The sequence below is a fragment of the Entamoeba dispar genome, genomic scaffold (assembly GCF_000209125.1).
Source record: "Entamoeba dispar SAW760 scf_1105229462947 genomic scaffold, whole genome shotgun sequence".
NCBI classification, from domain to species: domain Eukaryota; phylum Evosea; order Mastigamoebida; family Endamoebidae; genus Entamoeba; species Entamoeba dispar.
This window is the reverse complement of record NW_001855447.1, coordinates 8,379-20,964: the sequence shown is the minus strand read 5'-3', so window position 1 is coordinate 20,964 and position 12,586 is coordinate 8,379. Positions and strand designations below refer to the sequence as shown.

At 27.3% G+C, this 12,586-nt stretch overlaps 8 protein-coding genes across 8 annotated transcripts in view, besides 13 other annotated features; 3 read left to right on the top strand and 5 right to left on the bottom strand.

The window, feature by feature from the left end:
- Positions 1 to 149, bottom strand: part of EDI_099320 (uncharacterized protein) — a gene marked incomplete at both ends in the record, with an annotated part of 1,098 nt that extends 949 nt beyond the window's left edge. Inside the window, one exon of the mRNA XM_001740450.1 lies at positions 107 to 149. Coding sequence (XP_001740502.1) covers positions 107 to 149 — 43 coding nt within the window. The remainder of the gene's footprint in view (positions 1 to 106) is intronic.
- Positions 150 to 1,161: 1,012 nt separating this feature from the next.
- Positions 1,162 to 1,920, bottom strand: EDI_099310 (uncharacterized protein; the record flags this gene model as incomplete). The annotated part of the gene is made up of 1 exon (XM_001740449.1): positions 1,162 to 1,920. The coding sequence occupies one exon, from the start codon at positions 1,918 to 1,920 to the stop codon at positions 1,162 to 1,164; it is 759 nt and encodes a 252-aa protein (XP_001740501.1).
- Positions 1,921 to 2,534: 614 nt separating this feature from the next.
- Positions 2,535 to 4,598, bottom strand: EDI_099300 (programmed cell death 6-interacting protein, putative; the record flags this gene model as incomplete). The annotated part of the gene is made up of 1 exon (XM_001740448.1): positions 2,535 to 4,598. The coding sequence occupies one exon, from the start codon at positions 4,596 to 4,598 to the stop codon at positions 2,535 to 2,537; it is 2,064 nt and encodes a 687-aa protein (XP_001740500.1).
- Positions 3,645 to 3,679: a sequence feature (AT_rich).
- Positions 4,599 to 4,730: 132 nt separating the features above from the next.
- Positions 4,731 to 4,754: a sequence feature (AT_rich).
- A 28-nt stretch (positions 4,755 to 4,782) lies between these two features.
- Positions 4,783 to 6,123, bottom strand: EDI_099290 (cysteine proteinase precursor, putative; the record flags this gene model as incomplete). Its single annotated transcript, XM_001740447.1, has 1 exon — positions 4,783 to 6,123. One exon carries the CDS (start codon positions 6,121 to 6,123, stop codon positions 4,783 to 4,785), a length of 1,341 nt encoding a protein of 446 aa, XP_001740499.1.
- A 200-nt stretch (positions 6,124 to 6,323) lies between these two features.
- Positions 6,324 to 6,372: a sequence feature (AT_rich).
- An 82-nt stretch (positions 6,373 to 6,454) lies between these two features.
- On the top strand, positions 6,455 to 7,033 carry EDI_099280 (uncharacterized protein; the record flags this gene model as incomplete). Its single annotated transcript, XM_001740446.1, has 1 exon — positions 6,455 to 7,033. One exon carries the CDS (start codon positions 6,455 to 6,457, stop codon positions 7,031 to 7,033), a length of 579 nt encoding a protein of 192 aa, XP_001740498.1.
- Positions 7,034 to 7,229: 196 nt separating this feature from the next.
- On the bottom strand, positions 7,230 to 7,817 carry EDI_099270 (RAC GTPase, putative; the record flags this gene model as incomplete). The annotated part of the gene is made up of 1 exon (XM_001740445.1): positions 7,230 to 7,817. The coding sequence occupies one exon, from the start codon at positions 7,815 to 7,817 to the stop codon at positions 7,230 to 7,232; it is 588 nt and encodes a 195-aa protein (XP_001740497.1).
- A 133-nt stretch (positions 7,818 to 7,950) lies between these two features.
- Positions 7,951 to 8,019: a sequence feature (AT_rich).
- Positions 8,020 to 8,028: 9 nt separating this feature from the next.
- Positions 8,029 to 8,068: a microsatellite.
- A 2-nt stretch (positions 8,069 to 8,070) lies between these two features.
- On the top strand, positions 8,071 to 9,873 carry EDI_099260 (myosin light chain kinase, putative; the record flags this gene model as incomplete). The annotated part of the gene is made up of 1 exon (XM_001740444.1): positions 8,071 to 9,873. The coding sequence occupies one exon, from the start codon at positions 8,071 to 8,073 to the stop codon at positions 9,871 to 9,873; it is 1,803 nt and encodes a 600-aa protein (XP_001740496.1).
- Positions 8,276 to 8,310: a sequence feature (AT_rich).
- A 56-nt stretch (positions 9,874 to 9,929) lies between the features above and the next one.
- Positions 9,930 to 10,340, top strand: EDI_099250 (U4/U6.U5 tri-snRNP-associated protein, putative; the record flags this gene model as incomplete). The annotated part of the gene is made up of 1 exon (XM_001740443.1): positions 9,930 to 10,340. The coding sequence occupies one exon, from the start codon at positions 9,930 to 9,932 to the stop codon at positions 10,338 to 10,340; it is 411 nt and encodes a 136-aa protein (XP_001740495.1).
- Positions 10,341 to 11,378: 1,038 nt separating this feature from the next.
- Positions 11,379 to 11,404: a sequence feature (AT_rich).
- A 128-nt stretch (positions 11,405 to 11,532) lies between these two features.
- Positions 11,533 to 11,605: a sequence feature (AT_rich).
- Positions 11,606 to 11,673: 68 nt separating this feature from the next.
- Positions 11,674 to 11,697: a sequence feature (AT_rich).
- A 59-nt stretch (positions 11,698 to 11,756) lies between these two features.
- Positions 11,757 to 11,781: a sequence feature (AT_rich).
- Positions 11,782 to 11,822: 41 nt separating this feature from the next.
- Positions 11,823 to 11,862: a sequence feature (AT_rich).
- A 109-nt stretch (positions 11,863 to 11,971) lies between these two features.
- Positions 11,972 to 12,000: a sequence feature (AT_rich).
- Positions 12,001 to 12,050: 50 nt separating this feature from the next.
- Positions 12,051 to 12,313: a sequence feature (AT_rich).
- Positions 12,314 to 12,586: the final 273 nt, after the last annotated feature.

Sequence of the window (12,586 nt, the reverse complement as noted above, 5' to 3'; positions counted from 1 at the left end):
AGAAGATAATCGATTCAATTCCTTGAATAATGAAACAAATGCCTCATCGCCAGTATAATATTTTCTTCTTCCCTTTTGACAAGCCTTGAGGTAATAATACCAATACTCCATTTGATATCCTTCTCTAAATCGTATACAAACAGAGTCATATAGTGGGATAATATCAGTTGGACTAGTGAGTTGAATGAGATTATTTTTATTGATTTTTGTTTTACTAAAATATATGTTTGTAATAGTCAATGCATTAATTTTGCTTTTGTATGTTTGGTTATTTAAACGAATAATAATATTTTCACTATCTACACTAAATTGTATTAAGTGTTCTTCTTTTCCATAAATAATAACACAGTCCGATTTCAGTTGAAGTGGATTGGAATATACTGATATCCATTCATCAGCTCCCATTATTGAAATATTTTTTGGAGGTGGAGTTGGTAATGGCTTTGAAATAAATAAGTCAGGAGGTGGAGGAATAAGTCTAAAATGAGAAGGAAGGTAATATCTGAGGAAAATTACTAATACAAAAATAAAGATGAAAGGAAACAAGGTGATAAACAAATACATATATATTTTATTTATCTTTTTCTAGTTTAACTTTTTAAACTGTTTAACTAAACTTTGTCATAAAAAAGAATCAAAACTAATTTAGTCTAACTTAATTTTTGAATGAAATTCGGGGGAATAATGTCAGAAGTTGTCGTCAAGACAATATTACGCACAATCTATGAATAATACTATAAGTGTTGACTATGCATAAAAAGACTTTTTAGTTAATATAAATAATTATGAGTGATATAATAATGCAGAGAAATTCCTTTTTTACTCAACTTTGAACAATATGCCTTGTCTTAAATAAATTAAAATGCAACAAAAGAAGTAAAAACGATTATAAAGGTCGTTGTAACAAAAACCAACCAACAACAATTCTATATTTTTTAAGTTTATTTAGAAAAATGGCTGTCAGTCATGAGGTTTTTACAAAAACATATCTAGATTGATATAATTGGAATGTTTTTGAGCAATAATTGGCACTTGGATTATAATTATTGTTACTGTTAAAAGAACCTTTGATTTTCTTGTTAAAAAACCAAAAAAAAAAAAAGATTCTAAAGAAATAGGTATTTTCATGATTTTAAACTGAGATAATACTTAGCTATTAAATTAACCCAACAACTCATATACTATAAGAGAAGCAACAGACCCCATACACTTTCCGATGTTTAAAGATAAAAAGATAACATTGCTTGTAATTAAGGCCTTCTGTTTTTCTGTTTTCTTTGATATATTTTGCATTATCACAGTTGATAAATATCCATTTGTTGATGCTAAAATAAATGTAATTAAAAATGATTCTATTTTCGAGATAAACTCATTTGATAAATAATTGTTCAGTATTGGAATGAGTAATATAATTCTAAATAATGTTGTAATGTATAATGTCCAATTACTCCACTTGACATCAATAAATCCAATAAATCTGAATATTAAATCAGAAGACCAAAAAATTAGAATAATGTTGAGACAAATATCAGTATTTTCATTACTATTATTAGTGTATGAAGTTTCAACTAAAAGTGATGGGAAGAGCGTAAATGTAACAATTGACAAAATTATTGAACAAAGAAGACAAATCCAATTTGATTTTAATACACTAATAATATCTGAAAATGAAACGTACATATGAATATCTGGTAATGAATTGATTTTAGTATAATACATTGAAGAAGATTCCAACTTTAGTTCATTAGTATCTTCTGAAGTATTACTATCTTCGTCTGAGTCTTTTTCTCTTTTTGGATTAGCATCAATTTCATAATCAAGCTTCATATGAACTAAGTTAAATAAATAGACTATTACAGTTAAAAACATTGGTAAGAAATAAGCCAAAAACGTATCAGTTTTAATATCAGAAAAATACATTTTATGAGAAAATACTCTGAACAGTACTGAGACTATTGCACTTACTGATACACCTGTAAAGAATATACCAGTTATAACAGTCCCGTTTCTTATTGTAATAGGTATAAAAGAGGATGAATGAATTTCTGTGGCTAACGAAGCAACACTAATAATTATATTAGTGAAAATAAATTTAGTTGTTGGAGAAGTTATGTAAATCAAATTATATGGCATAATAAAGTAACATAAAATAAGAACGATATATCCTACATGAATAAAATTAAGTGAAGGATTTGATTTAAACCAATACTTGAAGACAGTCAAAAAAAGTAAGACAATGACTGACACAATACAATAACTTACCAAGAAAGTGAATGTAAATGTTTTGTTAATATAATAATCGAAAATATCATATGACCCAATGGTTGTGTTATAAAAGAGGAATAAAGCAATACCTGTGATAAAGGAAATAAAATTGTTTTCAATGAGGATAAAGTTTTTCTTTAAATTCTCAATCATAACAAACTCTAGATAAATTTTTTACTCTAATAATATTAACTTTTCATTTTAAAAAGAAATGACAATCTCTAAGATTTTTTAAAGAACAAAAAGATCAAAAGACATGACAATTTCAATTAAAGAGATGGAAACATTGGACCAGTTCCATAACTGTAAGGTTGTTGTTGAGATTGGTTATTTCCTGTAATTGAACCTACCATAGAAAGTGCTTCTTGTTGTCGTTGATTTTGGAATTTAATACACTCATTTTGAAAATTATCTATTTTATTTTTAGCGTCACGATGGAATTGAATACTTTGAGGTAAAATTTTTAAAATTTCATCAGCAGCATTGATAGCTATTCTTAGTCTTTGGACCATTCCAGTAATAGCAGCGGGTCTGTTTCCATTATTTATTTCTCTAAATAAGTTGTCTTGTTTAAATAGACTTTGTTGAATAATATTTTTAGTACTATCAAACTCCTTCAATAAATTTATAACGCATTGACTATTTCCATTTCCTCCTTTAATAACTCCAATTTTATCCTTTTCATTCTTTTCATATATTTTAATCATATTGTCAAGAGCAATTTGTCGTTCTTGAACAATTTCTTTCCATCTCATTTCAATATGTTCAATACTAATATTATTTGTTCCAAATAATTGTTGAATATTTCCTTCACATAACAATTTAATATCATTCTCGAATTGTCTAAATTTATTTATCATATTATCATCAATACTTTTAGCTTGTTTTAATGATGCTCTATACTTTTCACTTTCTCTACGATAATTATATGCTGCCATTTCTGATGCTTTACGTTTCCATTGATATGGATATTGTCCTCTTAATCTCCTTTCTTCAGCTGCTTCAGAATCTAATGCAATTATTCCTTTTTCAAATGAAGCAGTTGTTTCTGCATCAATAGTGGTAATGAATTCCATTTGTTGACGAATAGAATTGTATGTATTTAATTGCTTTAGTCTATTAGAATTTATAATAATATCTTGTGGAATATCACTTGAGTTTCCTTTTAAACTATTAATAATTCTATTTCCTTCATTTGTTTTACTTTCACAAACTTTTTTTGAATCATTTAATATAATTTGAGCTTTAGTATTATATTCATTTAATGCCCTTGATAAATTAGCTGGAAGGATATTATCAAAAAGATTTTCTATTGTTTCTAATTCAATTGGTTTTGCAGCAAGTACTTCAGTTATTGGTGGAAGATCTCTTCTTCTTGGTAAATTATTCATATAAATGTTATTATTATTTTTTTCTGCTTCAGTGTAGGCTGCTTTAGCTTCAGTATAAATCTTTTTTAATGCATCTTTATTAGCAGAGTTATAAGCCATATTATATGCTTGATACATAGCTTTCATTGCCCATTTTAATCGTTTTACCTGTTCTCCATATTCCATTTTTTCTTCTGCAGCTTTAGCAGCTAATGTTTGTACACAATAAATGGCATAGTCTTTAATAATAATAAAATTAGAAAGGAAATTAAATCCAATCGTAATTTTATAAAATGTTTTAAATGCATCTACTGATGGGACTAACTGGTTTGCTGCTGCTGCTGCTAGTTTGGTTTGAAGTGACACAGATTTTCCTTGAGCAACGGCATTAATATGCATAATTAAATGAGCACATCCTAACGCTAAAGTTGTTAGTGTCTGTAATCTACGTGGATGAAGATCACCACTATTCGTTGCACATAGTTGAGCACAATCTTCTGCTTTTTGGAATGCACCAGCAGCTTGTTGAAATGATTGAACAGCTGATTTAAGAGAATTTGCATCAGTTGTTTTTGAAAAAGAAGAACCTAGAGCCATACAACAACACCCCATATTATACATAACATTTGCCTTTTCAAAATCAAGTGTTGAGTATGTGAATTTCTTTGGTTTGCTATCTTCTTGTAAATAGGTGTCATACCATGTAAAATGTAGATTAATAGTTACTCTTCCTGATAACTGGTTTAAGTATTGGTAATACTTCCATGAAATATCTCTTAGTTGTTGAGATGGTTCAACTGAAATGATCTGTTGTCTTAACTGGCTCAAACTTTGTAGTGCTAACATTGCATTTTTTTCTAATACACAACTCTGGAGCGCATAAGTAAAAGCATAAGTAACATCTGCAGGATCTGACTTTCTCATTGGTATTACTGGAAATTCAGGAATGAATTGTCTATTCATCTTTTATTATCTTTGTATATAAATTATAAGTTCTTTTTGCTATTTACAATTTTCATTTTGAGAGATTTTATTTGATTAAAAAGTTCTTATCTTTATGTAATAACTTGAACAAAACTTGTATTAATAGTAATCATATTATAAAAATAAAAAAATTTTGATTGGTAAATTCCAAAAACAAATAAAATTAGATTGTATGATTGTAGAATTGGACATTAGTTGAATTAGAATGAAATTTAGTTAACTTGACAGTATTTTCTACACATTTGTTATTTGAATTTAAGGAATATCCTGAAGTACATGAGCTACAAATATTTGAAGAAATATTACAAGAATTACAGTACTTATCAAATTTACATGTGTTTGCATAAACAATCATATTTAAAGGATAGACATAATCTCCTATTCTCCATCCAATTCCACAAAGGTTTGTTGTTTTAATTCTAATATAATTGTCTCCTTCACCCCATCCACTAGACCATGAATTTCTTATAATAAAATATTCAATTCCATTCTCTACACCCCACCCCATCAGTACCACTTCATGATCTGTCATAAATGAAGAAGAAGAGGTGTCACAAACTGAAGTTGATGGAAAAGAAAAAATACCACTTGAGTATGAACTAAATCCTGTTCCACTTACTTTTACAGAAACTAAAAATGGTCCGTAATGATGTAACAATTTTTTTAGTATTAACACCATATTTTGATCTTTTGATATACCAAATGTTTTATAACCAGTAATTGCCATTTGTATTTGAACACTGGGGTTTTGGTCTCCTCTAATAGTACAAAGATTTCTATTTGACCCATCAACAAAAGGATAATCTGCATCTAATGAAAAGGATTTGACAGCATTAACAGCATCTCGAGGATGACCACCACAACAACGTTTTGTGGCTTTAGTTGTTGTAACATCAAGAAAACGTTGTGCGGAGAATTTTGGTGGAGTTTTTACACATCCATATCTTTGATACGTTAAATTTGAATAAAGGTATTGTGCTAAATTTGCAAGAGAAATTGCCCAACAACCTCCACAATTTTGTTGGCTAAATACTTCTCCACATAAATCAACTTTTGGACGGTCTGTGTTTTTTGAAACATACTCCCCACAAAAAGCATGGTTTTGAGGTAAACTATCACCAGAAGGTAATGGTGGTATTTCATTCCATGGTTTTTCAACTTTTCTCAGTTCTTTAGAATTAAAATGTTCTTTGTCATAAGAAGAGACAGGAACAGGTATTCCCTTATTCATTGGTAATTCATCATCAATTAAATCTGTATACATGTTAATGTCGTGAAGTGCGTCAGAAGGGTTAGTTCTTTTTTCATTTAAAGCTTTTATGTTTTTCAAGTTATTCTTAAAAATTTGGAATCGAAGTTGTTCTTCAGTAGGAGAATAATGTCTACTGTATTTTGTTTTGAACTGAGTAAATAATTTGTCTACAGGGAGTTCTAAATTAAATGCAATGCTTTGCATCTTTTGGTTAGAAACAAATAGTAAAAAAGCGACAATAATCGCTATCATTTGTTGAAACGGTCTTATTGCTTTTATCTTTATATACCATTTTTTGGATAGTTCTTTTCATTTCTAGTGATAAGTCACACAATTGCTTTTTGAAGAAACAAATCATCTACATAGAGTCTGTTAATTTCAAATAATCACAAAAGGAAAGAAGGGAATAAAAAAATACAAAAACTAGATGAAAAAAAGAAATTCTAAAACAGTTTTTTATAACAAAATATAAAATAATAGTTACAAAAAAATAAAATTTAACAAAAAGAAGAAAGATTTTTTAACTCATGGAAATGATGAAAAAGATGAAAAGAGAAGAACTGAAAAGGAAAGAAACCATTGAATGGGAGACGTGTCATCATTAAAGGTATTACTCATTGGAGATTCTGGTGTCGGGAAGACAGCGTTACTTCGTCAATACTGCGACCAAAAATTTAGTGAGGATGTGTCTTCAACAATTGGAGTTGATTACAGAACAAAAAGAGTGAATTTTGGTGATAAAACAATCACACTTCAACTTTGGGATACTGCAGGACAAGAAAGGTTTAGAAACATTACAACTAGTTACTATAGAGGTAGTCAAGGAATTTTAATTGTTTATGATGTCAGTAATTTTGATAGCTTAAAACAAGTCACATATTGGATTGGTGAATTAAAAAAGGAAAATGTAGATGGAATGATTTTTTTGGTTGGTAATAAAATAGACGTTATCGATAGCCTTACCAAAGAACATGAAGACATCATCAAAACAATTAACCTTCCACACTTTACTGTTTCTGCTAAAACTGGTGAAGGTGTTCAAGATTTATTTACACAATTAGTTAAATCAATTCTTGAGAAAGGATTAGTTCCAGAGCCAGTAGGAGAAATGGAAGAAGTTTCATTAGAGAAAGAATCAACAGAAAATAAGGGATGTTGTTGATAATTAATATTATTACACAACAAATTGCTATTAATTTAGAATAAAGAAAAGAACAAGTTAATTTATTTCATTACAAAGGAAAAAGAATATATTACATTTCTAAATAAAGAAAACAAATAGTAATTAAAAAACAAAACAAAAATATTAACATAGAAAAATATTGCTTGTAAGTTGTTTAAAAAGTAATGAATCGAATTTAGAAGAGCATACATCCTCCTTTCTTTTTATCTTTTTTTGCTCCACCTGCAGGAGAAATAACTGCCCTAACAGCTTCATCAAAAACAAGTCTTAAATTCTTTTGAGTTAAAGCAGAACATTCGATATACTTAACTGCTCCAATGTCTTTGCATTTAGCTTCACCTTGTTCAGTAGTGATTGGAGTAATTTTTTTCTCTTCTAATCTCTTTAATTGCTCCTTGTCTTCTCTCATATCAAGTTTAGTTCCAACTAATAAACATGGAGTCTTTGGGCAATGATGAGAAACTTCTGGTTGCCACTTAGATGAGACGTTATCAAATGATGGAGGAGAAACAACTGAGAAACAAATTAAGAATACATCAGTTTGTGGATATGATAATGGTCTTAATCTATCATAATCTTCTTGTCCAGCAGTATCCCAAAGCCCAAGATTAATTGGTTTAGAATCGACCATAACAGTGGCAGAATAATTATCAAATACCGTTGGAATATATTCGTTAGGAAATGCATTTGTAGTGTAAGAAATTAAAAGACAAGTTTTTCCTACAGCTCCATCCCCAACAATGACACATTTGACAGCTTGCATCTCTTTTCTTTTGAATTAGAGTTTCAGTTCCTTGAAATTCTATTTTTAATCCATTTCTTTTCACGTTTTTTTATTTTTAAGTTCTTTACATTTCCTTCTTGTATATAAAAATATACCCATAAAAACGGGAAAGTTTAATTTATAATTTAATTATAGTAAAAATATAGTTTCTTATCAATTTCTAAAATTAAAAAAAAATTAAGTTTCTTTTAAAAAAGAAAAAAATAAAGAAAGAAAAAAAAAGAAGAGAATCATGTCATTGAAACTTGCATCAAAAACTGTGATTGATTCATTTCATTTTGATCAGACACCTATTTATGTTAACAGAGATGGTGAACTTATTGTTAATAGGGCAGTAAGAAGAATGCCTAATGGAGATTTATGTCAATTCATGATTTATAGAATTCAAACAGATATTAATTATTCAAGTTTAAACACATCAATTCAAGCAAAGGTTGAAATTTTAAAAATTAATCAATTACATATTTATAATGATAAAACGATTATATCCAAAATTCCTACTTTAAGAGAGAAAGATCATCCTTATGTATTAAAATGTTGTGGTGGATTTTTTGCATCACCATATAATACATTAGAATATTGGATGATTTGTGAATATTCAACAAACACAACATTGTTTAGTTATATGAAAAAGAATGAACCATTCTTTTTTGATGAGGTAATGACAATTGCATATCAATTAGTTAAAATAATGAATTATGCATATATCGAATTTAGACAAACATATATTCATCTTATCCCTCAAAATATATTCTTAGGTAGAGACCCTTCATCTCCATTTCCTCAAGCCAAATTATCTCCGTATGCTTTTATTCCTCATAAAGGATATGATGATATTGAAGAATTACCATTTGTACCAGTTGATTATATGAGTGGTATTAGAGCTGAGTTAGTTAGTACATGGTCATTTGGTGTAATATTATACAGAATGATCACTGGTTATATCCCTCAACATGATGAAAATGGTATCATCTTACCAAATGAGTTATTACATATTGAATCAGTTGAAGCAGTTGATTTAATACGTCAATGTATTAATATTCCTTTTAAGAGACCTTCAGTTGAATCAATTAGAGGACATCCACTTATACGATTATGTCGTCAACACACTAAACTACCACATACTAACAATGATTATACAATCATATCTACTATAGGAAGAGGACAATTTGGTTCAGTCTTGCTTGCTGTTAATAAATATACTGGGGAACAAGTTGCTATAAAAGAAAGTTTTGGTCCACAAAATACATTTTTACAAAAAGATGCAAGAACAATGATGTGTTGTTTATGTCAACAACTTGTTCCATTTCTGGGATATTTTGAATTACCATATTCTTTAAGTTCATTGAATGATAATTCCTTTAGTTCACCACCAGAACTCCATTGTTATCTTGTGATGGAATATTGTGATGGAGGTAATTTAGAAGAATTTATTATGAAATTTCCTGGGTTATTACCTGACATTTACATAAAACACTTTTTAGGAGATATTGCACTAGGATTACGTTATCTTCATTTTACAAAAGGATTAGTTCATAGAGACTTAAAACCAGAAAATTTTGTGTTATGTACACAATCAAAAAATGGTACATTACTTCCTGGTGAGATTCCAAGAATTAAAATTACTGATTATGGATTTAGTAGAGCTATTCTTGACGATAAAATAGCTAGTGAAAAAGGAACGTTATTATTTGAAGCACCTGAAATATTAAGACATGAAGGATATTATACTTCTAAAAGTGATTTATATAGTGTTGGAGTTATTATCTATCACTTAGTAACTAAAACATGGCCTTTTGGATGTTCAAAAGAAAGTTTTTTTGAAGAAATGGCTAAACGAAGTTCATTAAAATTCCCTGATACTATTGTTATAGAAAAATCTCTTAAAGATTTAATGGTTCATTTAATTACACATGAAGAAAATGAACGGATAGGATGGAAAGAATTCTTTCTTCATCCTTATGTGAGACAATGCCTTGAATTAAAAGGTGCATCAATGGATTTTAATCGACATGAAATATATAGTTTTAATTAATAGTAAATATTTTGTTTCTTATAGTTTTCGTTGATCAACTCGAAAATCTCAGTACTATGGAGAGAAGAGGGAGGGATAGATATGAATACTCATATAGCACTAGCGAAGAAAATGATAGAACAAGGTCAAGAAGTAGGTCACACCATAGAAGGAATGAGAGGTTATCAGGTAATAGACGAGATCAAGAACGTTTTGAATTACAAAATAGAGAAATTTGTTCTGATAAGTTAAATCAGTATAACTTTGATAATGAAAAGAAAGATGTGATTATCTCAATTAATGATGATGAAGATGAGATATTAAAGAAAATGGGGTTGGCAAATGGATTTTGTTCTACAAAAGGAAAACATGTAAAAGGAAATATTGAAGGGTATTCAAAAATTAAAGCAACAAGTAAGATATTCAATTTACTTATTAATAAAAGAGGAGTTCATCAGAAGCCTGTTGATGTTAAATTAAAAAAGTAAATGATTGTTTATTACTCTTTTTTTTATAAACCCAGAAGAACTGAATAACCTAAATATGCCACTCTTAAAAGTATGTTCCATTGAGTCTCTTCAAATTTGTAAATGGTTAATTATCGTTCTTAGTATTATCTGTGGTTGTTGTTCAATGGTCCCAAATATAAATAAACTATATAAGACAACTACGTTTTCAATCTTAAATTTGACAGATCTATCAGGATATTTAATGATAATTTCATATCTTTGTCTTTTAGCATTAAATATGATAGGATTTATATTAATTTTAAACGTCCAAAGTATTATAAGATTTAGTCTATTAATCATTGTTGAATATTTATTTCTCTCTTTATGTTTGTTGTTTCTTTTGTTTGAAATATTATTTAAATATGAATCTATTTCAAGTTACTTATTATTATTCTTCATTCTCTTTATTTTTGGGTATCATTATACTATTCAAAGACACCCATCACAACTCTCTTTTTTGTTTGGTTTTCATGTAACTTTAAGGATGGTTTTTTCTGTTAATTTGATTTTCATTAGTTTAATGACAATTATTGCAAAGTCAAATGAATTAAAGGTGGTTTTTAATTGGATATTGGTAGTTCTTTCATTATCAATCATTGCTTCCTTTTTTAAAGATTTTCATCAAATAGAAATGCATAAGAGGGTATTCCAAAGTGAAGAAGAGTTAGTCACTTCAATTGAACTATGAACAACAATTATTTTTATTTTCTTTAACAAAACTCGAAGTTTGAAAAAAGGTTTTAATTGAAAAAATGGGTAATTAATTGGTTTAAGAACTCTTGTCTTTTGAGCCAGTTTTATCGTTCGTTGGAATCATGTGATAAATAACAATAATGATTAGAGCAATTACTGTCAATAATCGTAACATAGATGTGAGTTGTTCTTCAGTGATTTCCACTACGAATGAGTTGATATAGATGAATAAAAGAGAATATGTTCAATTCAAACTTCTTAAGAACTTTTTTTGAATTTTTCAGTTTCTTTTTTTTATTTTTTTCCTTTTTACATTGAAACTTCTATTAATAAAAATTTTTTATAAAATAGTTTCTTGTAACGATACAAAATATCTCAAGATTTAATTCGTAAGAATCAATCTATCTAAGCCATGACATAAACTAATTAAATAAATGTTAATTAGTAAGAACAAACAAATAACATTCGTATGACTAACTAAATAAATGTTATATTTATATTATTCATACAACAATATAACAATTATTACAATTATTTTAATATTAAATATACTACAATGAACATTTTCTATAATTATATTTTAGAAGTATTCAAAAAATGTGATAGTACTAAGAGTTTCATTTTAATAAATATTAATAAAAATCAAAATGAATGTTTAAGTTGTTAGGAATTAAAATAGTTAATATAGTAGTGACATAAAACAAAATATTTAATAATATTATTTAAAGAAAGAAGTTTATAACATTATTAACTTAGTGTTTCTGTTTGTTTTATTTAATAAATCTTTAAATGAAAAAATAATAAATATGAGTTGATAAAATAAAAAGGAAAAGTTGTTTAAAAGATGTTATAGAGATATGAAAGTCTTTGTCATGATAATGATAAAATTATAGTAACTATTTGTTTCATAAGAGAAGATAATAAATAATATTTATTATCAAAAATACACTTATTATGAAAAGATAAATATTGGTACTGTAATTATCAATACATAACTAATAAATTAAATACTATTCATAAAATAAATACAGAAAAAAAATAAATGATAATTTATCTTTATAATAATTTATCAATTAATTAATACTTAACTAATCATTAAGAATTTTATAGTTATTGAAATTACAATAAAATTTAGACAATATACTAAAACAATTAATTATTAAAAATTAGATAATTTATTTCTGTATCAATATTTTTTATCATATTAAAACTAAAAATTAAGAGTTATAATAAAAATAAATTCCATTATAAAATTAAAACATATCGAAGAATTTAAAATAGTATCATCTAGTAGTGAATAAAAAATTATAGGGAGACTGCTTTGTTTATAATTTCACTTGTCTTCTTAATTGAATTAACTTGTTTTTAAAAACAATAAAAAGATTGTCTTTTGGAGTATGTATGGAATAAGAAAAGTCAAATTATTTTATTTTCATCTAAGTCATAAAGATACAATCACAATGAAAAATGATAGAAAAAATAACTATCTTTCTTAAAAAGAATCAGATGAAGAGTTATAGACCAAAGTTATC